General features: G+C 51.1%; 1 protein-coding gene across 5 annotated transcripts in view; it reads left to right on the top strand.

The window, feature by feature from the left end:
- ADARB1 (adenosine deaminase RNA specific B1) overlaps window positions 1-10771 on the top strand; it is a 129963-nt gene extending 119192 nt beyond the window's left edge. For 2 of the 5 annotated variants that reach the window (XM_036073271.2, XM_078066242.1), the window contains 2 exons: window positions 9465-9643; window positions 10475-10771. In XM_036073271.2, coding sequence (XP_035929164.1) covers window positions 9465-9643; window positions 10475-10654 — 359 coding nt within the window. In that variant the 3' untranslated portion in view covers window positions 10655-10771. The remainder of the gene's footprint in view (window positions 1-9464; window positions 9644-10474) is intronic. The other 3 variants (XM_036073268.2, XM_036073267.2, XM_036073266.2) reach the window with 2 other exon arrangements.
- The last annotated feature ends 14042 nt before the right edge of the window (window positions 10772-24813 follow it).

The raw sequence follows: 24813 nt of genomic DNA, 5'->3' as shown, positions 1-24813 counted from the left end.
TGATTTGAAAATGTTTTTCTTTCCATTCTCTTAACCATGTCTTTCAGAGACCAAATAATTCTAGTTTTGATAAAATCATACTTACCAACTTTTCTTTGTTAAGTCACGGTTTTGATGTTATATCTAAAAAATGTTTGCCTAAGTCAGTGTCACAAAGATTTTCTCCTGTGTTGTATTCTTAGAAAATTTACAGTTCCAGTGTTTAAATTTTGGACTATATTCCATTTTGAGCTAATTTTTGTGTAGGATGTGTGGTATGAATTGAAGTTGTTTTTTTTTTTTAACATATAACTTATCCAGTTGACCCAGCACCATCTATTGAAAAATTCATCCTTTCTCCACTGAATTCTTCTGCACCTTTATTAAAAATCAGCTTGCACGTACACGTGGGGGTCTGTCTGTGGGTACCAATGTCTTCCATTGATCTGTTGGTCAGTCTTTTTTTTTTTTTTTTAATCAGAGAGAGAGAGAGAGAGAGAGCACAAGCAGGGGGAGCGGCAGCAGAGGGAGAAGCAGGCTCTCCGCTGAGCAAGGCGCCCAATGTGGGAGTCGATCTCAGGACCTTAGGATCATGACCTGAGCCGAAGGCAGCCAGGATCCCCTACTGTCTTTTTTTTAAAAATTTTATTCTACTTTATTTCAATTCAATTAATTAAGATATAGTATATTATTAGTTTCAGAGGTAGAGGTGAGTGATTCATCAGTTGCATACAACACCCAGTGCTCATTCCATCACACGCCCTCCTTCATGCCCGTCACCCGGTTACCCCATCCCCCCGTCCCCCTCCAGCAACCCTCAGTTTGTTTCCTAGAGGTAACAGGAAACAAACGGTTTCTCCCTACAGTTTGTCTCCCTCTCTGATTTCATCTTATTTTATTTTCCCCTTCCTTCCCCTATGATCCTCTGTTTTGTTTCTTAAATTCCACATATGTGTGAAATATATGGTATTTGTCTTTCTCTGACTGACTTATTTCACTTAGCATAATACCCTCTAGTTCATCCACGTCCTTCCAAATGGCAAAATTTATTTATTTTTGATGGCGAAGTAATATTCCATTGTGTATATGAACCACATCTTCTTTATCCATTCATCTGTCGATGGACATCTGGGGTCTTTCCATAGTTTGGCTATTGTGGACATTGCAGCTATAAACATCGGGGTGCACGTACCCCTTCGGATCCCTACATGTGTGTCTCTGGGGTAAATACCCAGGAGTGCTGTTGGTGGGTCGCAGGGCGGCTCTATCTTCAGCTTTCTGAGGACCCCCCGTGCTGTTTGTCTGTCTTAATGCCAGTATCACACTGTCATGATTACTAGTCTTACAAGTTTTGAAATCAGGTGGAATTAGTAGTTGTTTTGGCTACATAGGTCCTTTTCACATTTCACAGCAATTTTAAAGATTCTATTTGAGCGAGAGAGCGAGCATGAGTGAGGTGAGGAGCAGAGGGAGAGGGACAAGCAGACTTTGCTTGGTGCTGAGCATGGAGCCCAGCATGGGGCTTGATACCCTGAGACCGTGACCTGAGCTGAAATCAGGCGTCGAATGCTAACTGACGGAGCCACCCAGGCGCCCCCATAGCAATTTTATAATCAATGTGTCAACTTCTACATAAAACCCTGTTTGGATGTTGATTAAGGTTGCATTGAATATGTCGATCAATTTGGGGGAGAACTGACATCTTAAGGACTTTGAATTTTCCGGGGGACGAGCACAGATGCCTGTCCACTTCTTTACACTCTCATTTTTCTCAGCCGTGCTCTGTACTTTACAGTGAGCATATCTTACACATCTTTTGTCAGGTTTATCTTTAAGTGTTTTGTATTTTTGATGCTGCTTTAAATGTTATATTTCTGTTTCAGTCTCCAGTTGTTCATTGCTGATATAGAGAGATATTAGTTCTAATAGCTGTTTTATAAATTTCATTGAATTTTCTTTATAGATGGTCAAGTTGTTTATGTTTTAGTTCTTCCTTATAGTCCAGATGCCTTTGATTTCTTCCTTCCCCCGCAGCACCCAGATGGGCCCTCCAGTAGAATGTGGAGCACAAGGGCACGAGGGCTGAGCACACACATCCTTGTCTCGTGTGCAGTCGTGGGGAGAGCGGTCAGTCTTTCACCACTAAGTGTGGCTAGCTGTGGGGTTTCACAGATGCCTCTCTCATTTTAAGGGACCTTCTATTTCTAGTTTGCTAAGGAGTCTTTAATCAGGAATGAATGTTGGATTTTATCAGGCATTTTTTTCTACTCTCAGTAGAGCTGATCATTTGGTTCTTTTTTTAGTCTGTTAATATGGAATATGGTGACATTGACTGAGTTCTTTAAATATTAAACCAACCTGTGTTCTTGGGACAAACCTTGTATAGTCATTATATATTATTCTTTTTAAATGTTGTTGGATTTGATAAAGCTGAAATTTTGCTTAGAATGTTTGTCCCTGTGATACACTGGCCTGTAGTGATACTGGTCTGTAGTTGTCTGAGTATCTTTGTCAGGTTTTGGCATCAAGGTTAATTCTGGCCTCATGAAGTGAGTGGAGAACCATTTCCTTCTCTTCAGTTTTCTGGAAGAATTGGTTTAGATTTGATAGCGTTTTTTTCTTAAACATTGGTAGAACTCACCAGTGAAGACCTCTGGGCCTGAGGTTTTCTCTGTGAGAAAGTATTTACGTGTTCATGATCTACAACAGAATAGATATAGGCTATTTGTGTTACCTGGTTGTTTTTCTTGAGTGAACTTCGGTAATTCATGTCTCTCAGGAACATTTGTCTGTTTCACCTAAGTTGTCAAATTCATTGGCTTGAAAGTGTTCGTGACACTCCTTTATTATCCTTGTAACACCGAGTGTCTCTAGTGATGCCGTGCCTTTCATTCCTGATACTGATGCTCTGTGTCTTCTCTTTCCTCACCCGCCTACCTAGAGGTCTGTCAGTTTTATGGATTTTTCTCTAGAGAACCAACTTTTGGTTTTATGGGTTTTTGGGTTTGTTTGTTTTTTCCCCCCAGTTTTCTGGCTTTTTTAAAAAAATAATTTCTGCTCTGATCTTATTATTTTTGTCTGCTTACTTTGTTTCAGTTGCTCTTCTTTTTTTAGTTTTTAGGGTACTAGCTGATGCCATTGTTTTGAGACCTTTCTTTATTGCTTTCACAGCATTTCACAAATTTTGACATATTGTGTTATCACTTTCACTCCTTTCAAAATACTTTGTCCCATGTGCTATTTAAAAGTCTGCTATTGGGCGCCTGGGTGGCTCAGATGGTTAAGCGTCTGCCTTCGGCTCAGGTCATGATCCCAGGGTCCTGGGGTCGAGTCCCGCATTGGGCTCCTTGCTCAGCAGGGAGCCTGCTTCTCCCTCTCCCTCTGCCTCTCCCTCTGCTTGTTCTCTCTCCGTCTCTCTCGCAAATGAATAAATAAAAATCTTTAAAAAAAAAAAAAAAAAGTCTGCTATTCAGTTTCAAAATATTAGGGGATTTTGCAGAGATGATTCTGTTGTTGATTTTTAATTTAGTTTCATTTTCTAACTTGAATCCTTTAAATTTATGTTTGTTTTACAGCCCAGGATGTGTTGTTTCTCAGCGTTCCATGAAAACTTGAAAAGATACATTCTTTTATGCTACTTGTTGGGTAGAATCGTCTAGGAGTTGGTTGATTGTGTTGTGCATGTCTTTTATGTCTTCACTGATCTTCTGCTTGGTCTGTCAGTTATTGAGAGAAGAGTATTGAAAATCTCTTGACTGTAATTGTGCTTTTGTCTATTTCTCCTTCCAATTTTTTTTAGTTTTTACTTCATGTATTTTGTAGTTCTGTAATTAGGATTGTGGGTTTCTTTTAATAACTTGGTCTCCTTTGTCATTATAAAATGATCTTCTTTATCTCTTGTTACTATTCTTCAGTCTGAAATCTGTTTTGTCTGGCATTAGTGGATCCTCTCCTCCTTTCTTTTGATTAATGCTAGCATAGTGTATCTTTTTCCATCCTTTTATTTTAAATTGTTTTACATTATTTTATATTTAAAGTATGTTTCTTGTAGTCAGCATATTTGGACCTCCTTTTTCCGCCCCCCCCAACTGACAATCTCTGCCTTTTCATTAGGGTGCTTAGGACATTTACATTTATTGTGATATTGATATGGTGAGGTTTAAATCTGTCATCTTGGTCCTTATTTTTTATTTGTTCTATATTATCTTTGTTCCCCCCTTTCTCTTTTTTTTCTTGGCGTTAATTATGTCTTATAATTCCATTTTAATTCCTTCTTGACTTTTAGCTATAACTTTCTGTTTTATTAATTTAGCGGTTGTTTTAGGGTTTTATAGTATACATGCTTAACTTATCACAGTCTGCCCTCAAGCAATATTATACCACTTATGTATAGTATAAGAATCTTCCATTTCTCCTCTCCTGGCCTTTGTGATATATTGTGGTACATTTAACATTTGCATATGGTAAAAATCCCATACTATACTATTACTTTTGTTTCAACAGTCAATTAGCTTTCTTTTAAATTAAGCTTTTTATTTTAATTCCAGTACGGTTGATAGTGTTATATTGACAGCCAATTAGCTTTTAAAGATATTTGCCACTTTGGCGCCCCTGGGTGGCTCAGGCGTTAGGCGTCTGCCTTCGGCTCAGGTCATGATCCCAGATCCTGGGATCGAGCCCCGCGTTGGGCTCCCTGCTCCGCGGGAAGCCTGCTTCTCCCTCCCCCTCTCCTTCTATGTGTGCTCTCCCTCTCTAGCTCTCACTCTCAAATAAATAAATAAAATCTTTAGAAAAAAAAAAAAGATTTGCCACTTATGATCTACTTATTCCTGTAAGTAGATCCTCATTTCTGTCTGTTATTGTGTCCTTCTGCCTGAAGGACTTCCTTTTACATTCTTTGCGGTACAAGTCTTCTGGTGATGAATTCTTTCAGCTTCGGTATGTCTGGAAAAGCCTTTAGTTTGCATTCCTTTTTAAAATATATATATTTCTGGGCAAATACATTTTTGCTGAGATGGCAGTGTTTTCTTTTCTTCTTTTAGCACTTTGAAGATGTTGCTCCCTGTCGTACTGTGTGCACTATTTGCAGTAAGAAATCTGCCGTCTCATCTTTGTTCCTCCGAATGTGGTTCTTTTCCTCTGGCCGGGCTCGACATTTTCTCTTTATATTGGCATGGAGCAGTTTGTCGTGACATGCTTTGGTGTAGTTTTCTGCACATTTCTCATGCTTGGGCTTCATTGAGATTCTTAGATCTGTCCATTTATTGATCTCATAAAAGTCTGTTGAGTTTTTATTCATGTTTTCTGTACCCCCTTCTCTCTCCCCTCCTTCAGGAACCCAGTCACGTGTGTCAGGCTGATCGATTTGTCTGACAACTCACTGATTTGCTGGGTTTTCTTTTTTTTTCCAGTCTGTTTCCTGTGTGTCTCATTTGAATCGTTTCTGTTATTGTTTCTTTAAGTTCACTGGTCTTTTTTCTATTCTAGACCTTTCTGTGCCATGGTTGATGCCATCAAGTGTGTATCTAAACTCTTCACATCTCTGTGTGAGCATTGGGCATGTTCTCTGACCCTTTCAGGTGGTTCTTGCCCAGTCTTAAGCAGTGTGTGTGCTCTGATCAGCCCTCCGCTGATGCTCAGGGGACCCTCTGCAGCTCTCTTGCCTCTGCGCACCATCCTATGGACTCTGGCCACCTTAGTTTCCCGAGCTCTCAGTTCAGGGAGTCTGCAGGCTGTGCCTGGGCTCCTTCTCTCCACACTGCTGCCTGGACGCCCCCAGGACGGCCGCCTGGGGCACTCGTGGCACTCACCTCATATGTCTCCTGTCTCTCAGAAACCACTGCCCTTCCTTGCTTGATGTCCAGGGACTTGAAGGCTAGTGTTTGTTGTATTTTGTCTGGTTTACTACTATTTTAGTAAGGAGGGTACATCCAGCAGCTGTTACTCCATCTCACCTGGAAACGAAGTCTGAACTTATTTTTAAATCACAGAATGCCCATTCTTAAACACTTGTCCCCTCTGTGTTACCCTCCAAAATAGATGCTTTTGCAATCTAGACCTGATTGTGCGCCTGGTCATCCAAGCCAGCTGGTTGTTCAGGATTGGTTTTGGTTGGAAGTTGGAATGACAGCCCCATGTCTTGGTCTGGGCTCCCTAGACCACAGAGACTGAGGAGAGAATTTAAGGTGCTTTATTTGGCAAGCGTGAACTGAGAGCAGCAGAATAGATGAGAAGGAAAGTCTGACAGGAAAGGTGGCTTTGACTGCAGGAGAAACTACCGCATGTCTGTGTCCACAGAGGACTGGTCCCCCCTGCGAGCCCTGACTGGGGACCTGTGGGCTGTGTGACACACCAGAACTCTGGTATCCGCCATCCGTCACTCTGCCTGCTGGGGGGTGGGGGGCCGAGGGGCTTGTGTATGGAGAGCCACAGCCACGTGATGGAGGAGGTGTGACCAGGGTGTCGGGTTGAGCCCTGCTGCCGATCCGTCCCGGGAGGAGCGGCCACACACATCTCGTTGCCTGTTTCAGCCGAGATCAGCATTAAATGAAGATTTAAAACCTTTAAAAAATATGTGATGGCCTTGTCTTCCTGATTCTTTTTGTGTTGGGAAATGGAGCTTTAGGTGGGCCATGTGTCACTCCCGATGCCCTCAAGCCCCGGTTCCCCTTAACCTGGTCAGCTCTGGCCTCTCTGGTGGACTTAACTAGATCTTCTTGTTGCTCTTTGCTTATTGATAGGACAGTTTTATCAAAATTTAACCAAAAGCCGTGAGTGATATCCCACCCAGATCCTTTAAAATTGTGTTTTATCTCAACAAATGGAAGAAGAAACACGTGCCATACGTGTCAGGGGCTATGTGAGCAGCGCGGGCCACATGATGGCGCCAGTGGCCCAAGCAGCCATGGTTCGTGAGAACGTTCCTCACTGTGCTAAACTTCAGGGACTGTCCCAGCCAATGGGATTTCTTTTTAGGAAGGCAATTTTGTTGAATTGGTTTGTAACTTTAGTTTGATTTTCCTGTGTTTTTTTTTAAATTTTATTTATTTGAGAGAGAGAGAATGAGAGAGAGAGAGAGAGCGTGAGAGGGAGAGGGTCAGAGGGAGAAGCAGACTCCCCGCTGAGCAGGGAGCCCGATGCGGGACTCGATCCCGGGACTCCAGGATCATGACCTGAGCCGACGGCATTCGCTTAACCAGCTGAGCCACCCAGGCGCCCCTGATTTTCCTGTGTCTTAAGTGGCTTCTTGAACTATGTGGTGAGTTAGCTAATTGGTAATTATTCCCTGCTTATCACCAGACATCTAGTGCTGTGTTTGTTTCATGGTTCATGTAACATTTATATGTGATTAAGTAGAAAACATTTCTAGCCAACTTGACCTGGTTTGCCTGGTGTTTTCAGTGCTTCTGCGTGACATTGTGTATCCATCCCCAGCTGTTGCACGCCTAGTGTGTATCCAGAAATATGTCCATGTGTCACCAAAACGTGGTCAGGAATGCACACACACACACTCTTCAGAATAGCCAAGTGCTAGAAAACATGACAAAGTGAGCAATCCTCTAGTGGCACGTGCCCCAGTGGGGTCCCGCGTGGCAAGAAGTTTGGGCAGGCCGCAGCTCTGTGCGTGATGCGTGTGACTCTCACACACGTGACCTCGAGTGAAGGGTGAAGGCGCAGGGGAGTCCGTTGTGTAAATGGCCCCACGGGTGTAAGGCTCAAAGCGGGCAACCCTGGTCAGCGTGCTGGGGTCGGTGCCGTGATGACCCACGTGGGGCAGGGGTGGCCATGGAGGTGGGCGGGCTCCCAAACCGGGAGCTCTGGTTGGTGACCAGCTGCTGGGACGCTGGTGATGGGTGTGCTCACTTCGCGAAAACCCCTGAGGCTGTGCCCTCATGCTTGGTGACGTGTCAGTGAAAAGGTCTGTGTGAAGTAGAGTAATTCACTGCTCGTGTGTCGGAATGAAAGAGTGATCCGCAGAATCCTGACTTCTTCCCCAGAGTGAGGGGTCTTGCTGGGGGCCGGCAGGTACCGAGGACGGCCCCCGGGGCATCGCAGGGACTGCAGAGGAGCTCCCGGAGAGTGCGGGGGGCACAAACCAGCACCAGTGAGTGCCTGGCCCTGCAGTGAGGAGCAGAGACGCCTGCAGGCATCGGGTGGACACAATGGGAAGGCAGACAAACAGTGAGTCTGGAGCCTGAAGCAGAGGGCCGGGGCTCCCGCCTGCCCTCTGCGGGATGGGAGCTCTGTCTTAGGGACTTAACAAAGGAAAACACCTTCTTGTCCCTTTAAATAAATACCCCAGACATGGGTGACATATAAATATGAATTTTCACCCTACTTTGAGGTGGGTGGCTGCTTTGCCTGAAGAACTGGGGTCTCCTCCATGATGAAGCTTCCTATTAGGTCTTCCACACTCTGAACTGGCCTGCTGGCCCACCTGTCGGTCTTGGCTTTCTGTTCAAGGGGGGGTCACAGTCACCCAGAGCAGAAGCGGAGCAAGGGCCCGGGGTGGGAGCCCCGCGGAGCTCGGTCAGCGCCCCTGGCTGTCAGGGAGTGGCAGGCTGCCTGTGCAGAGCCGGGGGAGGGGGGGGGCTCCTCCTCTGGGGACTGAGCACCAGCCAGCTCCCGTTGTGGGTGTGTTCTGAAGACACACCCCGAGTCAGGGTGGCCCGTGTGCCCCCCCGCTGAGGTGTGGATGATCGCGCTCAGGGCACCGATGGGGGGAGGTGAGCACTCAGCTCCCAGTTATCTGAGTGTCCTTTAAAAATCTCTTAGCCCCACCAAGTGAGACTTGGTTAGTTAAGACAAAACCATCTCAGCGTGGTAAGAAAACGTATCCATGGGGCGCCTGGGTGGCTCAGTCGTTAGGCGTCTGCCTTCGGCTCAGGTCATGATCCCCGGGTCCTGGGATCGAGCCTCACATCGGGCTCCCTGCTCAGCGGGAAGCCTGCTTCTCCCTCTCCCACTCCCCCTGCTTGTGTTCCCTCTCTCGCTGTGTCTCTCTCTGTCAAATAAATAAATAAAATCTTTTTTAAAAAAAAGGAAAACATATCCGCGCTTGTTAAGTCAGGCTTCCTGTATCTTGGGCGTAGCGCATGCATGCCGGGGTAGCCTGGCCATGCCCGCCCCTGGCGTGCGGGGCGTGCAGGGCATGAGCGCCCGGCCTAGGTGTGATGCACCAGGGCGGTCCTCCGTGGCACAACCCTACGGGACCTGAATTAACCCCAGAGTGGCTCGCACACCCAGACCTCCAGCTCTGTTAACCCCGACAGAGCTCAGAGGTGCTGTGATATCTCACAGGCTCCAGGTTTCTGTGGACCCCTGCCCGCCTCCCGGGCACAGTCACGGCTGTTTCTGGGCATCACGAGGTGGCACTGGACAGGTGTGAGCACACCTGGGGCGTGCACACCCCTCAGGCACGTCCTCCGCTGCGCCGAGCACCATGCTGGGCTCCGCGTCACCTCTCCCGTGTCTCTCCGTTCCAGGCATCAGCAACGCGGAAGCACGGCAGCCGGGGAAGGCACCCAACTTCAGCGTCAACTGGACGGTGGGTGACGCGGCCATCGAGGTCATCAACGCCACGACAGGGAAGGACGAGCTGGGCCGTGCGTCCCGCCTGTGTAAGCACGCCTTGTACTGTCGCTGGATGCGTGTGCACGGCAAGGTACCGGCCCCACCTCCCCACAGCCCGTCCCACTAAAGCCCCGCACCGTCCACACAGTCAGGCCCCAACCTTTCTGTTTCTCCTGGCTGTTTCCATCTTGAAGTGTGGCCCCGACCTTCCCACGTGAAGCAGCCTCAGGCCGCTCCTCCCGCCCTGCCCCGGCTTCCCGCTGGGAACCCCTCCGCGCCTTCCCACCCAGAGGAAGGAGAGCCGGGGCTCACGCAGCCCTCAGAAGGCTCGAGGCCTGTTTTCTGCGGTAGTGGCAGGGTCCTTTCCCTGCACAAATTCTCCTCTGGCCAATTGGCATTTTCCTAGTTTTCCTTTATCGGTCGTGGCAGGTGGCGGTTTGGACAGAAGCTGCTGAGTTCGGGGCCCTGGGCCCATGGCAGGACGAGCCCCTGGGCTGGTGGTCTTGCACCGTATTTATTCTCAAGATCTGCACAAATGAGTCAGGCAGCCACGGGAGGCAGTCCTCTGAGTCCTTCCGGGTGATAAAGTGTCCGTAACGGCAGAGGTGCCGTGTTTTTAAATAGCTGAAAATACTCACATTGAAATTGGAATCAACTGCTTGTGGGTTTAGAAGCACCTCTTTAGAGCCTGGGGTCTGAAACTGCCTGTTTGGCCTGGAGCCTGCGTGGGAGAGCACGCAGACCGTCATGGGGCTCACGCCTCGCCCCTGCGTCGCAGCCCCTCGGAGGAAGGCGCCTTCTGGCTGGTGGCTTCCCCCAGAAGCCCGCACAGGATGAAACACCAAATTTTGAATGTCTTACTGAGTTTTGTTTTCTGCTGTGACTGCTTCAACACTTGTCCTTGTGTTTTGACTTTTTACAGGTTCCCTCCAACTTACTACGCTCCAAGATCACTAAGCCCAACATGTACCATGAATCCAAACTGGTAGCAAAGGAGTACCAGGCCGCCAAGGCGTGTCTGTTCAAAGCGTTCATCAAGGCAGGGCTGGGCGCCTGGGTGGAGAAGCCCACGGAGCAGGATCAGTTCTCTCTCACACCCTGACCGGGGGCGTGGCGCGGAGGCTGCCCACGTCCGACGCGGTCTCCGGAGCCTCACGTCTGAACTGGGGGCAGGGGTGGGGACGCGGGGTGCTGGGCGTCCGGCGCGGTCTCCCGAGCCTCACGTCTCAGCTGGGGGCAGGGGTGGGGACGCGGGGTGCTGGGCGTCCGGCGCGGTCTCCCGAGCCTCACGTCTCAGCTGGGGGCAGGGGTGGGGACGCGGGGTGCTGGGCGTCCGGCGCGGTCTCCCGAGCCTCACGTCTCAGCTGGGGGCAGGGGTGGGGACGCGGGGTGCTGGGTGTCCGGTGCGGTCTCCGGAGCCTCACGTCTGAGCTGGGGGCAGGGGTGGGGACGCGGGGTGCTGGGCGTCCGGCGCGGTCTCCGGAGCCTCACGTCTCAGCTGGGGGCGGGTGTGCACTTTGGGGAGGGCAGGGAGGGCAGGGAGGGCGTGGGGTCCAGCATCACCACCCGATGTCCCTCTGCAGCAGTGTTACCCCTTGGAATTACCCAGTGACTGCTTTCTATCTCTGTTTACGTTTAGAAATTGAGTTCTACTGAGTAGGGCTTCCTTAAGTTTAGGGAAATAGAAATTACTTTGTCTGAAATTTTTGAATAAATAATTTATTCAGCGTTAGGAACGTGGTTTATAAAGTAATTATATCAAGTCACTCTTAGGCCACGTTATTTTAATGCAGAAGAGCACTTATCTGTAGAGAAGGTGAGAAAGTAGAGGTAGGAAGAAGCCTGAAGTCACAGCCGTGCTGCGGCGGGTCCCCCGGACGGGCCACGCGATTGGCTTCCCTCAGCGGGTCCGCATAGCCCGGGAGAAGACCCTGCGGGAGGGGCCCGGCCCTGCGCTCGCACGAGTCCCCCAAGTCCCTGGCGCAGTGACGGCGTGCGTCCATGAGGGCACGGCCCAGATCCCTGCAGCCTTCAGCCCCCCTAGAAGCTTCTGCACTCCTCCTAGAATCACATCATGGAAAACGTGTGTTGGTTCACTTCTCAGTAATCAGAGATAAAACATGGGCAGTGATCCTGGCCATTCATTTGAGGTTTTCAACAGTATTTAACTTTTAGGGACTAGGAGGAATCCGTAGGGGCTACTGCCCAAGAATCAGCCTACAACTCCCTGTCTTCCTTGCTCTGAATCTCATGGATGTGGATAACTCTCCAGACATCTTCACGGGAAGGAAATAGAATTAATTAAGTAGATAGACTCGTTCTTAGAAAATGCCACTAAGGCATAGTTTTAAATTATTCTTTCCAGCTTTATCAAAGACATGTTTGAAAGTCAGTATTCAGGCTGGAAGCTGGTGAGGCAGTGTGCTGCGGCCTCGTGCCCACCAGGGTCTGGACGTTGATTGTCACGGCAGGGAAGGGGTGCTGCTGGTGCCCGGGGCAGCCCAGGGGCGCTGCTCCACACCCGTGGCCCCCGGGGTGGTCCCGGGCTGAGCCAGCAGACGGTCAGGAGTGCGGGCAAGGGTCCCGGGGGGCACCTGGACCTGAGCTCAGAGATTTGCACCGATTGCCTTGTTGCTTCCACTCAGGATCAGACAGGAGCCCGAGGGGCCATCTTCATGGAAGGGGGGGTCTTGTGGCGGCTGTAGGCAGTCGGGAGACCCCGCCCCACCTTGACGGACTCTGAAAACGCAGAACAGGAGCACCTGGCCCAGACCCCACGTGCGGGAGCAGGAGACTCAGACCAGAAGCGCTGTCCCCCCCCGCTCCGGCAGCGGTTCCTTGGGGGGCGGGGGCGGCTGCAGGGGCCCCGGCAGAGCTCAGGAGGCCCCCGTCATGTGGGGGGGTGTGGTTTGGTCAGCGGGCTGCCGCCTTCTCTCCGCCTGAAGCAGGAAGGGTGTCAGCTGGTGTCGCCACCCCCAGCAGGTGCTCCCACGCACAACATCTGTGAGCCCCTGTGTTTTTATTCTCTCGATAAATGGTATTTTTTCTAATGGGGATTGGGAGATGGACTTAGTTTTTAAAAAAATATGTGGATTTTAATTAAAAGTTGAGTGGGAATGTATTGCATATACACACACTACCCAGTATGTCTGCCTTCCTCCCTCTGTCGGCTAACAGTTGAGGTGAGCGCCGCCTCCCACCCCACGTGAGGCCAGCTGTCCTGTGTGCCGGTCCCCAGCGGCCCCCGGGCTGTGCGGGCGCAGGACGGCCCGCGAGCGTCCAGGCCCCGCAGGCAGGTCAGGCGGGAGCCCCGTCCCCCTGTGGGCCCGCACGGCTCCAGGACGGACCACTGGAGCAGAACGGGGACAGAAACGTGACCTCCAGGAGACGGGTCAGGACACTCAGCACTCGAAAGGGTCCCTTCTGAGGCTCTGTGCACTGCACCCCATTTCCCCCAGGCGTTCCTTTGCATACAATGCCCTTAATCAGGATTCTAGAGACTTAGAAAATTTGACACAACCAAGAACTTGATTTTTTGAGAAAAATCTTCAATTTTGAGGACATTTTGACCATTGGGGGTTGGGAGGGTTCCCTTCTGTTTTGCTCACTAAACCTATTCCACGAAGACACCGGCTGGCGGGCATCTCTCCCGCCAGGAAGGCCCGAGTCACAGGGATGCCTCAGCCGGGGTCAGGGGCTGTCCCTGCAGCCGTATCAGCCCAGTGACGGGCGTCCCCTCTTCCCAGGCCAGGGATGCCTCAGGGCGCAATTCTGATTCTGAATCAGAGTTTGATTGACTCATTTAATCAGAAACAGTTATTTTAAAATGTGCAACATCTCACCAGCCATTCATTTCTCTGGAAGTATTTTTATTCACATGATTTCCCTGATACCCAGACGACAGAATCACTGCTTTCTTTGGAAAGACAGTGTTTCCTGTAATTTCACATAGTGACGCTGGGGAGGGGGCAGCTCTCAGGCTCCACGAGGGGGGCAGACCTGAGGGTGGGGTCAGTGAGTGCTGTGGGGGAGGGCTGCACGCCCGCCCCTTTTTCTCAAAACACAAAACCAAATCAGACCGGTCTTTTTTATTTCTGAAACATTCTACACCAAAATATAGGGTCTACCCCGACCGTAAATTTGATCTAGCAAGAGAAATAGAATCAGCTGGCTTTCCCGTCTCTGTAATCTATGAAATTAGAGAATCTCTCAAAAGATTCCCTGTTATCAACCCCCAACTATGTAAGTGGAAAGGGCAGAGTATTTGTGACCGTGCACGCACGCATGTCCAGTGTTGTCTGCCCTTGTCCCCTGGCGTGTCCTGTGACCCTCTCTCCAGCCACGTGGCCAGTCACGTCCTCAGGGCTGGCAAGGACAAGGTCTGGCTCGAACCTGACCCGTAGCTGTCCTCTGGAGCTGCTGTGTGCACTTGTTCCCTGTTTGCAGGGGTGAGCCCCCAGCCCCCAAAACACTTAGCTTGGCCACACCATGGGCTGATGGTACATCAGGAGCCGACGCCCGTCCTTCTGGACGTGACCACGAATGTTTAAAGGCAGTCTGTGGAATGTTTGTAGAATGAGCCCGGAAGCAGTGTGCTTCTCCAGATACTGGGTTATATGCTTTTATTTTATTTTATTTTAGAATTTGGACACTTTATATGAATGTAATTCAGCCAAGAACCCTATCGCTCAGATCCACTCCCCAGTGTCCTCTGTATGTCGATGTATATACCACACGTGACAATCTGCATGAGCTACCCCTCGCACCGAGACCAGCCGGAACCAAGCATGAGACGCTGTCCTAGAGACAAAGGATTGGAGATGTTCTCAATAAAAGACACAGTGTTCCACCACTGCAGTGTGGCTGGGTTTTCTCTCCTTTCTAGTTCTCCCCTTGGTCCCCTCGAAGGTCTGGGGTCCGTTCCAATGAGCAAAATTTGGAGGGGTGCGTAAGCACCAGCTGAGAGCTGCCCGCTGGTCTTGTCCCCTGTGTGCTGCCCCAGCGCTCGGCACATTCACCCAACTCAGGACAGTTCCCCTGAGCCCCTGGGATCCGTGGGTCCCTCACCGTCTTCCTGAGCACACGCCACGCCCACTCCCACGTGGAAGTTGTGTAGAGGGCAGTGACGTAGTGGCCCTGCTCGAGATCCCGTGTGGAAGAAGGGACGATGATGTAGCCCCCATTGGCCTGCTGGGCTGGGTGAGGGCGGCATGAGCAGGAAGACACAGGAAGAACCGGGACGCCAACGGGCCACTGGCCAGGTGGACTGGGGTATCAGGTGCAGGGAGACAGCGCAGCCACTAGTTACAAGGTGGGCTTTATGATTTAGGGCTGACGTTTCTGAAGGATGCTCATAATAAACCAAGTGGAAAACTGGCTGCAGAGACCAATTACCAGAGACTGGTAATTAATGGATTAGGTAGCAGCTAAATAATGAATGCTCAAAACTCAGCCTTTGCTAGTCACTGCACTGCTTTACCACTGTTTGCATTTAGTGGTAAAGAAATGTAGACGTTTTCTGTACAAGCGCACGTGGGACAGCCTGGAAGGGGCTGAGTCTGGTCTCCTGTGAATGAGGATTCGGGGCGATTTTAATTTAATTTTGCTTTTTTAAAGCTTACCCATTTGTCTGATGTTTCTACAATTAAATGAAAAATAAAGAGGAAAATGTTTTTAAAAGTAAAAATCCCCATACAAATAAAAAGCACTGTTAACAAATAATTTGCTCTCTTTTGCATCAATTTTGATTCTGTTCTTTTCCCACAATAAAAACAACATTAAAGTGAAAATACGTGAGGCGCCTGGGTGGCTCAGTCGGGTTGAGTCTCTGACTCTTGGTTTCTGCTCAGGTCATGCTCTCAGGGTCGTGGGATCGAGCCCGACGTCGGGTTCGGTGCTCAGTAAGGAGTCTGCTTGAGATTCTCTGTCTCCCTCTCCCTCTGCCCCTCCCCCCTCAAATAAATAAATCTTTAAAATAAAATGAAAATATGTAACATAAGGAGACACATTAAGCTTCTGAGAAAGGACGGGGACAGCATGCCCCCTGCCAGTTCATCCCCGGGGATGCCGCCTGTTGGACGTGCCTCAAGGTGCTCACCTGAGGGTGACGAGGCCGAGCAGGTGTCCCCGTGTCCCCGGGTGCCCCGAGTGCTGGGGGCAGGTCCGTGAGCACGACAGAGGCGGCCGCGCTCTCGGAGCTTCCCCTGGGGACGGGCGGTAGAAATCCGGGCGCTGGGCGCCGCCACCAGCAGGGCAGGGGTGAGGGAAGGAGGCGGTCCGACGGCAGAGCGGGCCGGCCTGGCTGCAAAGACCAGCGCTATTTCATGGGCACTGATACCAGTTACGCGACCAAGTGTTTGAGCAAAGCGAACACGCGGTTTAGTAGGAGCTGAGGATCCAACCCCGGCGAGCGCGCAGGGTGGGGGCGCCGGCACCGCACGCGGGAGGCCCGGGCAGGGGGAGCCGGCTGCGCGCTCTCGGGGCCGGCGGTGAACTGAGCCCGGGACGCGGGGCCGCCGGCACTTAGCGCCCACGCCGCGCCCTTCGCTCAGCGCCCCGCTGCTTCTGCTGCCCCGTGAGCCCGCGGCCGCCCCGCGGGCACCTGCTGCCACCTCGGCGCCCCACGGGGACCGCTGGCCCGGGACAGGGGTGCGGACAGCGCAGGTCACACGAGGGCGCGGCCGCCCGAGTCCGGCAGCGTCTGAAGGCGACCCCGCGCCGGGTCCGAAAGCGCCCGCCGGCCGGCCGAGGCCGCCCCTCTGCGGCTTCCCTGGCGCCGACGCCCCCCGCGCCGACGTGGGCACGGAGCCTCGGCGGAAGCCCCCACCGGCATTGCGGGCGGCCGGTCGGGACTGGGGCGTGCTCCGACACACCCGAACGCGCGCTCGCGCTCCGGGCCGGGGGCCGGGGGGCCGGAGGCGGGGGGGCCGGGGGGGCCGGGGGCCGTGGGGCCGGGGGGCCGGGGGCCGTGGGGCCGGGGGGCCGGAGGGCCGGAGGCGGGGGGCCGTGGGGCCGGGGGCCGTGGGGGCCGGGGGCCGTGGGGCCGGAGGCGGGGGGGCCGGGGGGGCCGGGGGCCGTGGGGCCGGGGGGCCGGGGGCCGTGGGGCCGTGGGGCCGGGGGGCCGGAGGCGGGGGGCCGTGGGGCCGGGGGCCGTGGGGGCCGGGGGCCGGGGGGGCCGGGGGCTGGGGCCGGGGCCGGGGTGAGCAGGCCCGGGGTGAGCAGGCCCGGCGCGGCGCGAGGTCCTCCGCTGTGCGGGTGCGGCCCGTGCTTGCCCGCCCTCCCCGCCCCCGCCCCGGGGCTGGTGAACCGCTCTCCTCCCGCAGGTGCCGCGGGTGACGGAGTCTGGGCCCTCCCCCTGGGCTCCCTCGGCACCCCGGGCCACACTGAGGCCCCAGCTTCCCCCCACACCGCCCGAGCAGGTAGCAAACCCCCTCGGGGAAATGAGACATTGAAAAGCACAACTACGAAAATCAAAATGGTTAGTATTGAATTAGAGACTCCGTAAGAGTGCATTCTAATAGTTTAGAGCAGACAGTCCCCGATTTTAAAATGAACTTAATACAAATTATAAAAAGGATAAGAAAACAAGAGAACCAAGCAGAATTAGAAACTGTGAGCACAGTAGATGAGCTAAATAATGAGTTTACAGGGGGGAGACCAGCTGGGAAAAAGCAAGGGACAAAGACATCCTGAGACATTTGGGTGCTGAGGGCAAGGGCTGACGCCTGGCTGATGGGGCGACCGAGCCGCGCACGAGACGCTCGCACAGCCAAGCTGCGGCAGGTGACGTAGGGCTGGGACTTCCTTTTCTTAAGATTTTATTTATTAATTTGACAGAGAGAAAGAGCACAAGCAGGGGGAGTGGCAGAGGGAGAAGCAGGGTCCCCGTTGAGCAGGGAGCCCGATGTGGGGCTTGATCCCAGGACCCCGGGATTGTGACCTGAGCTGAAGGCAGACGCCTCACCGACTGAGCCACCCAGGCGCCCCTGGCTGGGACTTTCTTAAAAGGAAAACAAGAAACAAAACTCCATAAATAGAGAAGAAAAGGTCTAGACAAAACGATGTTGGCCAAGGTAGATAATTGTTGGAGCCGGCATACGGGAGCTCAGGTCCTAGTCTCTCTACTTTCCTGTGTTGGAGGTTTTTCATAAGGCATTTTAAGTCTGAGCGTAGACTTTTAAAAATACAATTTTTATGGTATTCTAAGTGCTCATGGATTTTCTTTTTTATATCAACACAGGTATGTACACAGAAAAAAATATAATGCTGTAAAATGTAAATTTTCCAAGTTTAAAAAAATATAAGGAACTATCAGGAAGGATTTTTGTTTTTTTAAGTAATCTCTGTGTCCAACGTGGGGCTCGAACTCATGACCCCGAGATCGAGTCACAGGCTCCACCGAGGGCCAGGTGCCCCAAGAAGGTTTATAAAGCGCAATCACTTACTTCCTTAGAACCTCTGAAACGCGTATTCATGGGGGAGGTACCTTACCGTCAGCTGAATCTCAGCTTACAGCTCATCCCGCTTGGTCTCTCTTCCTAACACTTATCATTTGTTCATTGGTCCCCCGTGAAATGGGGACACTGTGCAGCCAGAGGCACGGGTTTCTTCGTGGCTGTCCCTGCCACCTGCACAAGCCTTCCGTGATGCAGACCCTGGAACACGCATGAATCAGTACAAACGCGCGGCCTTGGAGCCTCCCCACGCAGACCCACACTGAAGGCAGTTTCAGTGAGATGCTGAAATGGAGAGACAGAATTTCGAGACCCTCACAAGAGGTTTATGAAGGAAAAGTGATCAGCACATTGGTCAGTTTGTGGTGATAAGCTTGGCCTGCAAGAGAACGCCAAGTCTGGGTAATCGCAACGTGACAAAGGCTGGAGTGATGGGGACCCTATAGGACCTGAGACTATATTGAGGTTCTGTCTTTTTGGGGCAGACTCCAACATCCACTGTTCTTATAATGAACATGTGTCAAAGATTGTATTTAACTCTAGCTAATAAGGGAAATAATAAGATGTTAAAATACATTCCATTGAGAATTCTACTCACTCTACTGGCTCAAATGCATTTGGCCTTTTATCTGCTTGTCTCGGGCAGAAAAGAGTAAGAGCTCCTGAACACCGAGCATCTCTGAGTATGGAGGGACTTCTCAATATCCGGGGACTCGGGAGCCTCGAGTTCCCTCCCTCCCCCTCCACGTTCTGCCTACGTGCTTATCTAATTTTACGTGTCAGATAAGCTACTTGCCCCTCTACCCATTACTAATTTTTTACAGATGAGTTGGATACTCCTCAATAATACTGCAAACACACATTGCAACGCACCAGCTCCCAGACTGATTAACTTTTAGCCATACACGTGTTTCTTTTTCATTAAACATAAAGGAAACGTAGATCATGATGCTTAATAGAATTAATGAAGGAGGGACTTTTTAAAAATGATTTTTATACTTAATTCTTATTTAATCTTTAGCTCCTGAGGGTAATAGTCAATATACACATATACACAAGTATATTATCATTCTCCTCACTCAATAAATATCCAGAGCATTTACCTACATATTTCATTAAATTTGTAAGTTTCTTACAAAAGAAAGCAGCATATAGACTCATTTTCTTTTAATAGCATATTATAAAGTGGGTCAATTATATTAAATATACATGTTTTCAATGTTTACTGCCTCCAGTAATTTATTTCATAGGGTGTGTTCTACCATTTTATTTCTCAGTGTTTTTCTTTTGGAATATCCCTGGGAAAGTATATTAATACTCTTATTTCAATTGAAAAAGTGGGTCAGACCTTTCTTGACAGAAAATAAGTCTAATTTGGTTCAATGATTTGACAAGAAGGATGAGATCACATGGAGGACACTGGCCATAAATAGAATGAACTAAATCTGCAGCTCCAAGTTTTGATGAAAATACATTTAAGATAATGGAATGATAAAAGACTTTTACCTTAAAATGTTGAGTTGGCATAAAAGCAATGAAATCAACACTTCAATGTCCCCAGTCCCCCTTGGCATGTCTAAGATGAAAGAAACAAACTACTACAAGGTGACAGAGAAACATGGATGATGACAGTCCCTTGATATGTGTAGGGAAAGCCTGTAAATGTCCCAGGATTGATAATGACAAGGTAACAACTACTTTTATAGGTCAGGTGGTTTATACCCTTTGCTTTCAAAACACTGTAACAAAAGCCTAGTTGAATTGACAGTTGATAAATTATTATATAATTTCTATAAATTTTTTTTCCAGACAACCTTCTGATTTTGGAAATGTTATGTAGGAGTAGAAGGTGGAATGTGGAAGATAAAACATGGAGAGTAGTTGGTGGATGATGGAGGGTGGAAGGGAATAGTGGAAGGTGGAGATGGAGGTGGAAGGTGAAGGTGTAAGGTGTAAGGTTAAGGTAGAAGGTGAAGGTGGAAGGTGGGAGGTGGAAGGGGAAGGTGGAGGGGGAAGGTGAAGGTGGAAGGTGGCAGGTGGAAGGTAGAGGTGAAGGTGGAGGTGGAAGGTAGAAGGTGGAAAGTGAAGGTGGAAGGTAGAAGGTGAAGGTGGAAGGTGGAGGTGGAAGGTGAAGGTGGAGGTGGAAGGTAAAGGTGGAAGGTGAAGGTGGAAGGTGGATGGTGGAAAGTGAAGGTGGAGGTGGAAGGTAGAAGGTGAAGGTGGAAGGTGAAGGTAGAGGTGGAGGTGGAAGGTGGAAGGTAAAGGTGGAAGGTGAAGGTGGAAGGTGGACGGTGGAAAGTGAAGGTGGAGGTGGAAGGTAGAAGGTGAAGGTAGAAGGTGGAAGGTGAAGATAGAGGTGGAGGTGGATGGTAGATGGTGGAAGGTAGAGGTGAATGTGGAAGGTGGAAGGTAGAAGGTGGAAGGTGGAGGTGGAGGTAGAAGGTGGAAGTGGAAGGTGGGAGGTGGAGGTGGAAGGTAGAAGGTGGAAGGTAGAGGTGAAGGTGGGAGGTAGAAGGAGGAGGTGGAAGGTGAAGGTGGAAGGTAGAAGGAGGAGGTGGAAGGTGAAGGTGGAAGGTGAAGGTAGAAGGCGGAGGTGGAAGGTGTGGAAGGTGAAGGTAGAAGGTGGAGGTGGAAGGTGGAAGGTGAAGGTAGAAGGTGGAGGTGGAAGGTGGAAAGTAGAAGGTGAAGGTGGAGGTGGAGGTGAAGGTGAAGGTAGAAGGTGGAAGGTGGAAGTGAAGGTGAAGGTGAAGGTGGAAGGTAAATGTGGATGTGATGGTGGAGGTGGAGGTGGAAGGTGGAGGTGAAGGTGAAGGTGGAAGGTGAATGTGGATGTGATGGTGAAGGTGGAGGTGAAGGTGGAAGGTGGAGGTGATGATGAAGGTGAAGGTGGAAGGTGAATGTGCATGTGATGGTGAAGGTGGAGGTGGAAGGTGGAAGGTGGAGGCGGAGGTGATGGTGAAGGTGGAGGTGAAGGTGGAAGGTGAATGTGGATGTGATGGTGAAGGTGGAGGTGGAAGGTGGAGGCGGAAGGTGGAGGTGAAGGTGGAAGGTGAATGTGGATGTGATGGTGAAGGTGGAGCTGAAGGTGGAAGGTGGAGGCAGAGGTGATGGTGAAGGTGGATGGTTAATGGTGGAATGTTAATGGACATTAAATGTGGGTCCTGGGTCTTGGTCCTCACCTGTTGAGGGTCTTGCTGTCTCTGGGGTTTTCAGGCAGTAGAGGGAACAGGGGAGTAGAGGACCCAGGTAGCCGGTGACCGGATGTGCCCGTCTGCTGGAGCAGGACTCAGGAGGCTCTGGGGTCGGGGTGCAGCAGAGACACAGGGGTGGGGGGTACGTGAGCACAGGGGCGCATGACCCGGGTGCATAGCTGGGCTGGAGCCCACGTCACTTGTTACAAGTGCCTACATGTGAAGGAGGATGGAAGGGTTTACTTTAACACTTTAATATTTACAACAGGCCAGAAATCACCTTTTGTAAAAACCTAGAATCAAAAGATTAAGCTGTGAAGTGAAAGTAATTAAAAGGGTGTAGGTTTTCCGAGACTGGGAGCAAACCCAAAACTTCGGGGGTTCTCTGCCAGCCCCAGCCCCCCTTGTGCTCTGGGTGCCCTTTGCTCAGGCTCTGTCCGCAGAGAGGTTGGCCCCCCCACGCCCAAGTGCCCAGGGTTAACTTCGAGCACAGCCTGACGCTCCCGGGACCTCCGTCCCCTGGCCTGCAGGCCCCTCCCTGGGCTGCTCTGGGGCAGGGGTTGGGGTTGGGGTCAGCAGGGTGTCCTGCTGTGTGTCCTGAGCCTCGTTTTGGGCAGAGAGCAAACTGAGCGTTTGAACAGAGTGTGATGGAGAAGGGCTTATCTGGAGCTGGAATCTTTTTTAGCAAAGTCAGAGGAGGGCGACCTTCAAACCAGTGTTTGTCTTTCTCCTTTTGCCCAGAACTAATCAGCTTAGCATGGATGCCTGAGCGGCCCCAGGAGACCGGGACCCATTGCATTCAGGGTTTACCTTTTGCAAAAGGAAAGCGCCGTTTCCCCAGCAGAGCCCATAGTTGATCCCAGAGCTTCTCCCGCAGACAGCTCTTTAAATGGGCAAAGCAGAGAGGGTCTCTTTCCTGCAGTTTGTCAAATTGCTTTATTCCTAACTATTCTCGGGCAGAAATGCTGACTGCAGGCTGAATATTATCCCCCGCTGGGTAGAGAGTTGCCAACCCTGTCCCTGCCATCAGCCATCTGGGGTCAGTGAGTGGCAGGAGAAGGTGAGCTCCGTAGGATTACCTGTCTGTTGAAACTGGCCGATTCCTGGTGACAAAGAGGTGACCTGGCTCCTGACAATAAAAGGGACGAGGCTGCATTTCCAAATTCATTATTGTCACCCGTTTGCGGCTCTTGCCTCCATGCCCCTCCCACAACAAACCCAGGGTTTCGGAAAGTAGGTGGGGGTTCGAGGAAGACACTGGTAGGTGGGCCAGGCTGTTACAGAGGAATTCTTTAAATCCAGATCAAAATTCTCTGGGCGACGTGGTCATAAAACACTCAAGAGTGTGGAGTGACCAGTGGGAGTGTCTATAGCCAAGGGGCCACCCCGTTCTCCCCGCCTCGTCACCATCTCCCCCGCCGCCCCCCTTGGGGGTCCAGGTGACCTCCCACATCCCTTGGGGCAAGCCCCTGCCCAGACAAGCGGGGTGGGGGGACACCACCAGGACCCGGGCCTCTCGAGAGAGCTTCAGGGGTGGGGACAATGTGGTGGGGAGGGAGGGACCTTCTAAAGGGACCCTGTAGCAGGGGAAACAGGTGGTGCTAGAGGGACCTGGTCTGGGGTCAAAGGACTCGGGTCAAACCTTTGGTCCCAGGAGCCTGTCTGTCCCTCAGTCTGCTCTTGGGCAAACAGGGTCAGTGGCTCGGCCAGCACCTCCCACCGGCTGGAGGGCATGGCAGAATGCGGCCATGCAGGGGGCGGGGGGAGGGGGGAGCTCAGGGCCCCTCGGGCGCTCGGCTGGTGGGTCCCCTTCCTGGACAGGAGGGCTGAGCTGGGGCAGGGGCGCCCAGCGGGGAGGCCGAGGCAGGAGGAGGCCCCTGCGTCTCACACTGTTCCCAGGAACCGCGGATGGGGAAATGACCCCCTTCAAAGAGCAGGGAGCACCTGGTAGGAGACCATTCACAGGTTTTACCAAAACCAGGGGCGCCTGGGTGGCTCAGTTGGTTAAGCGTCTGCCTTCGGCTCAGGTCATGATCCTGGGGTCCTGGGATCGAGTCCCACATTGGGCTGCCTGCTCAGGGGGGAGTCTGCTTCTCCCTCTGCCCCTCCTCCCTCTCATGCTCTCTGTCTCTCATTCTCTCTCTCTCAGATAAATAAATAAAACCTTTAAAAAAATAATAAATAAATAAAGCAGCAAGGGGATGAGACCGTGTTTTTTAAAAATGGAAGGACAGAATAAGAAAAAAGTGGACAAATACCTAAACACAGTTTCAGAAACGTAAAGCCTTGGAGACTTAGGCGTCAAGACCTCCTGAGTCTCCAAGAGCGCTGGAGCAAGACCGATGAGCCCAGGGACGTGGAAGATGCAGTCTGGAGTCACAAATCCAGGCGCGAACAGTGGGGTGCGGGGCCTGGGGGGCTGCCACGGGCCCGAGGTTTCTCCAGGAGCTGGGAGGGAGCCACGGCAAGTGTGCATCTCAGCGACGTTGAGGAGATGACAGGGCAGCCGAAGCAGAGCCTGTGACTTTCAAACACACACGTAACATGAGTAAAGACCCAACTGTTTCACTTCCAGCAACAGTGGACAGAGACGAGCTGGAGACCCCCTGCCCTGAAGTCCCAGCCAACTCTCCCCGGGCCCCTCAGGATGCTGCGGTCAGGAGCCTGGGATCTGGGAGATGGGTGCCCACGGGGGACGGGCACCAGGCCCAGCCCGCACCGTGGGAGGAGCTCCGATGGAGAAACTTCGAGAATGCGGGTGCTGAGCCGGGGCCGGCCCAGGAGGGCTTGCAGCTTGCAGCTCTGGCAGGCTGTCCTGCACACACCTGGCTGGAGACCGTCCCGAGGCACCTGGGGGACAGGACAACAGGCCCCGGTGGGCCACACGGCATGGCTGCGCCCCTCTCCCCTTTCCTCTGTGGAGAAGCCCAGCAACACCGCCACCCTTGGGTGCAGCTGAAACCACACACTGGGGGACGAGCTGAACTTTTATTTAATTTAAATTTAAATTTAAAGAGCCGTGTGCAACTTAGGGACACAATATTGGACAATGCGGAAAGTATACTTTCACTGTGAATAGTATTTTTGATAGTAAACTCTCACATTTCCTTTTTGTTGGGAAAAAACTTACCCTCATTATAGGAAGGTAGTTCCTACAATTCTGAATTTCTACAATTCTACCAAGAGAATTCTCTTGGTACAGTGAGGACGTTATTATACCATTTTCTGGCTTCCACTGACACTGATGAGAAGTCAACAATCTAATTATTGTTCATTTGTAAATAATCTACATTTTTGCCTGTTCTTAAATATCTTCTCTTTTCCCTTGGTTTCTGAATTTTCACATTACATATTTAGATATAAGTTTGTTTTAATTCATTCTCCTTTGGATTTATTGAGCTTACTGAATCTTTCAGGTATCTGTAAACTATCTGAAAACTCCTCAGCTATTATCTCTTGAAATACTGCCTCTCCTCCGTTCCATCATTTTCTTCAAAAAAATCCTCTGGATGGAGCTCCGGTGTAACTCCGTTGGGTCTGTTTTCCAGTTCACCATTCCTCTCTTCAGCTGCATCTAATCTGTTGTTTAGACGTTGAATGGTATGGTGATTTGTTTC

This window comes from Halichoerus grypus, chromosome 1 (genome assembly GCF_964656455.1).
Source record: "Halichoerus grypus chromosome 1, mHalGry1.hap1.1, whole genome shotgun sequence".
NCBI classification, from domain to species: Eukaryota; Metazoa; Chordata; class Mammalia; order Carnivora; family Phocidae; genus Halichoerus; species Halichoerus grypus.
The sequence above is the reverse complement of the archived record's forward strand: the minus strand, read 5'-3'. Positions and strand labels throughout refer to the sequence as shown.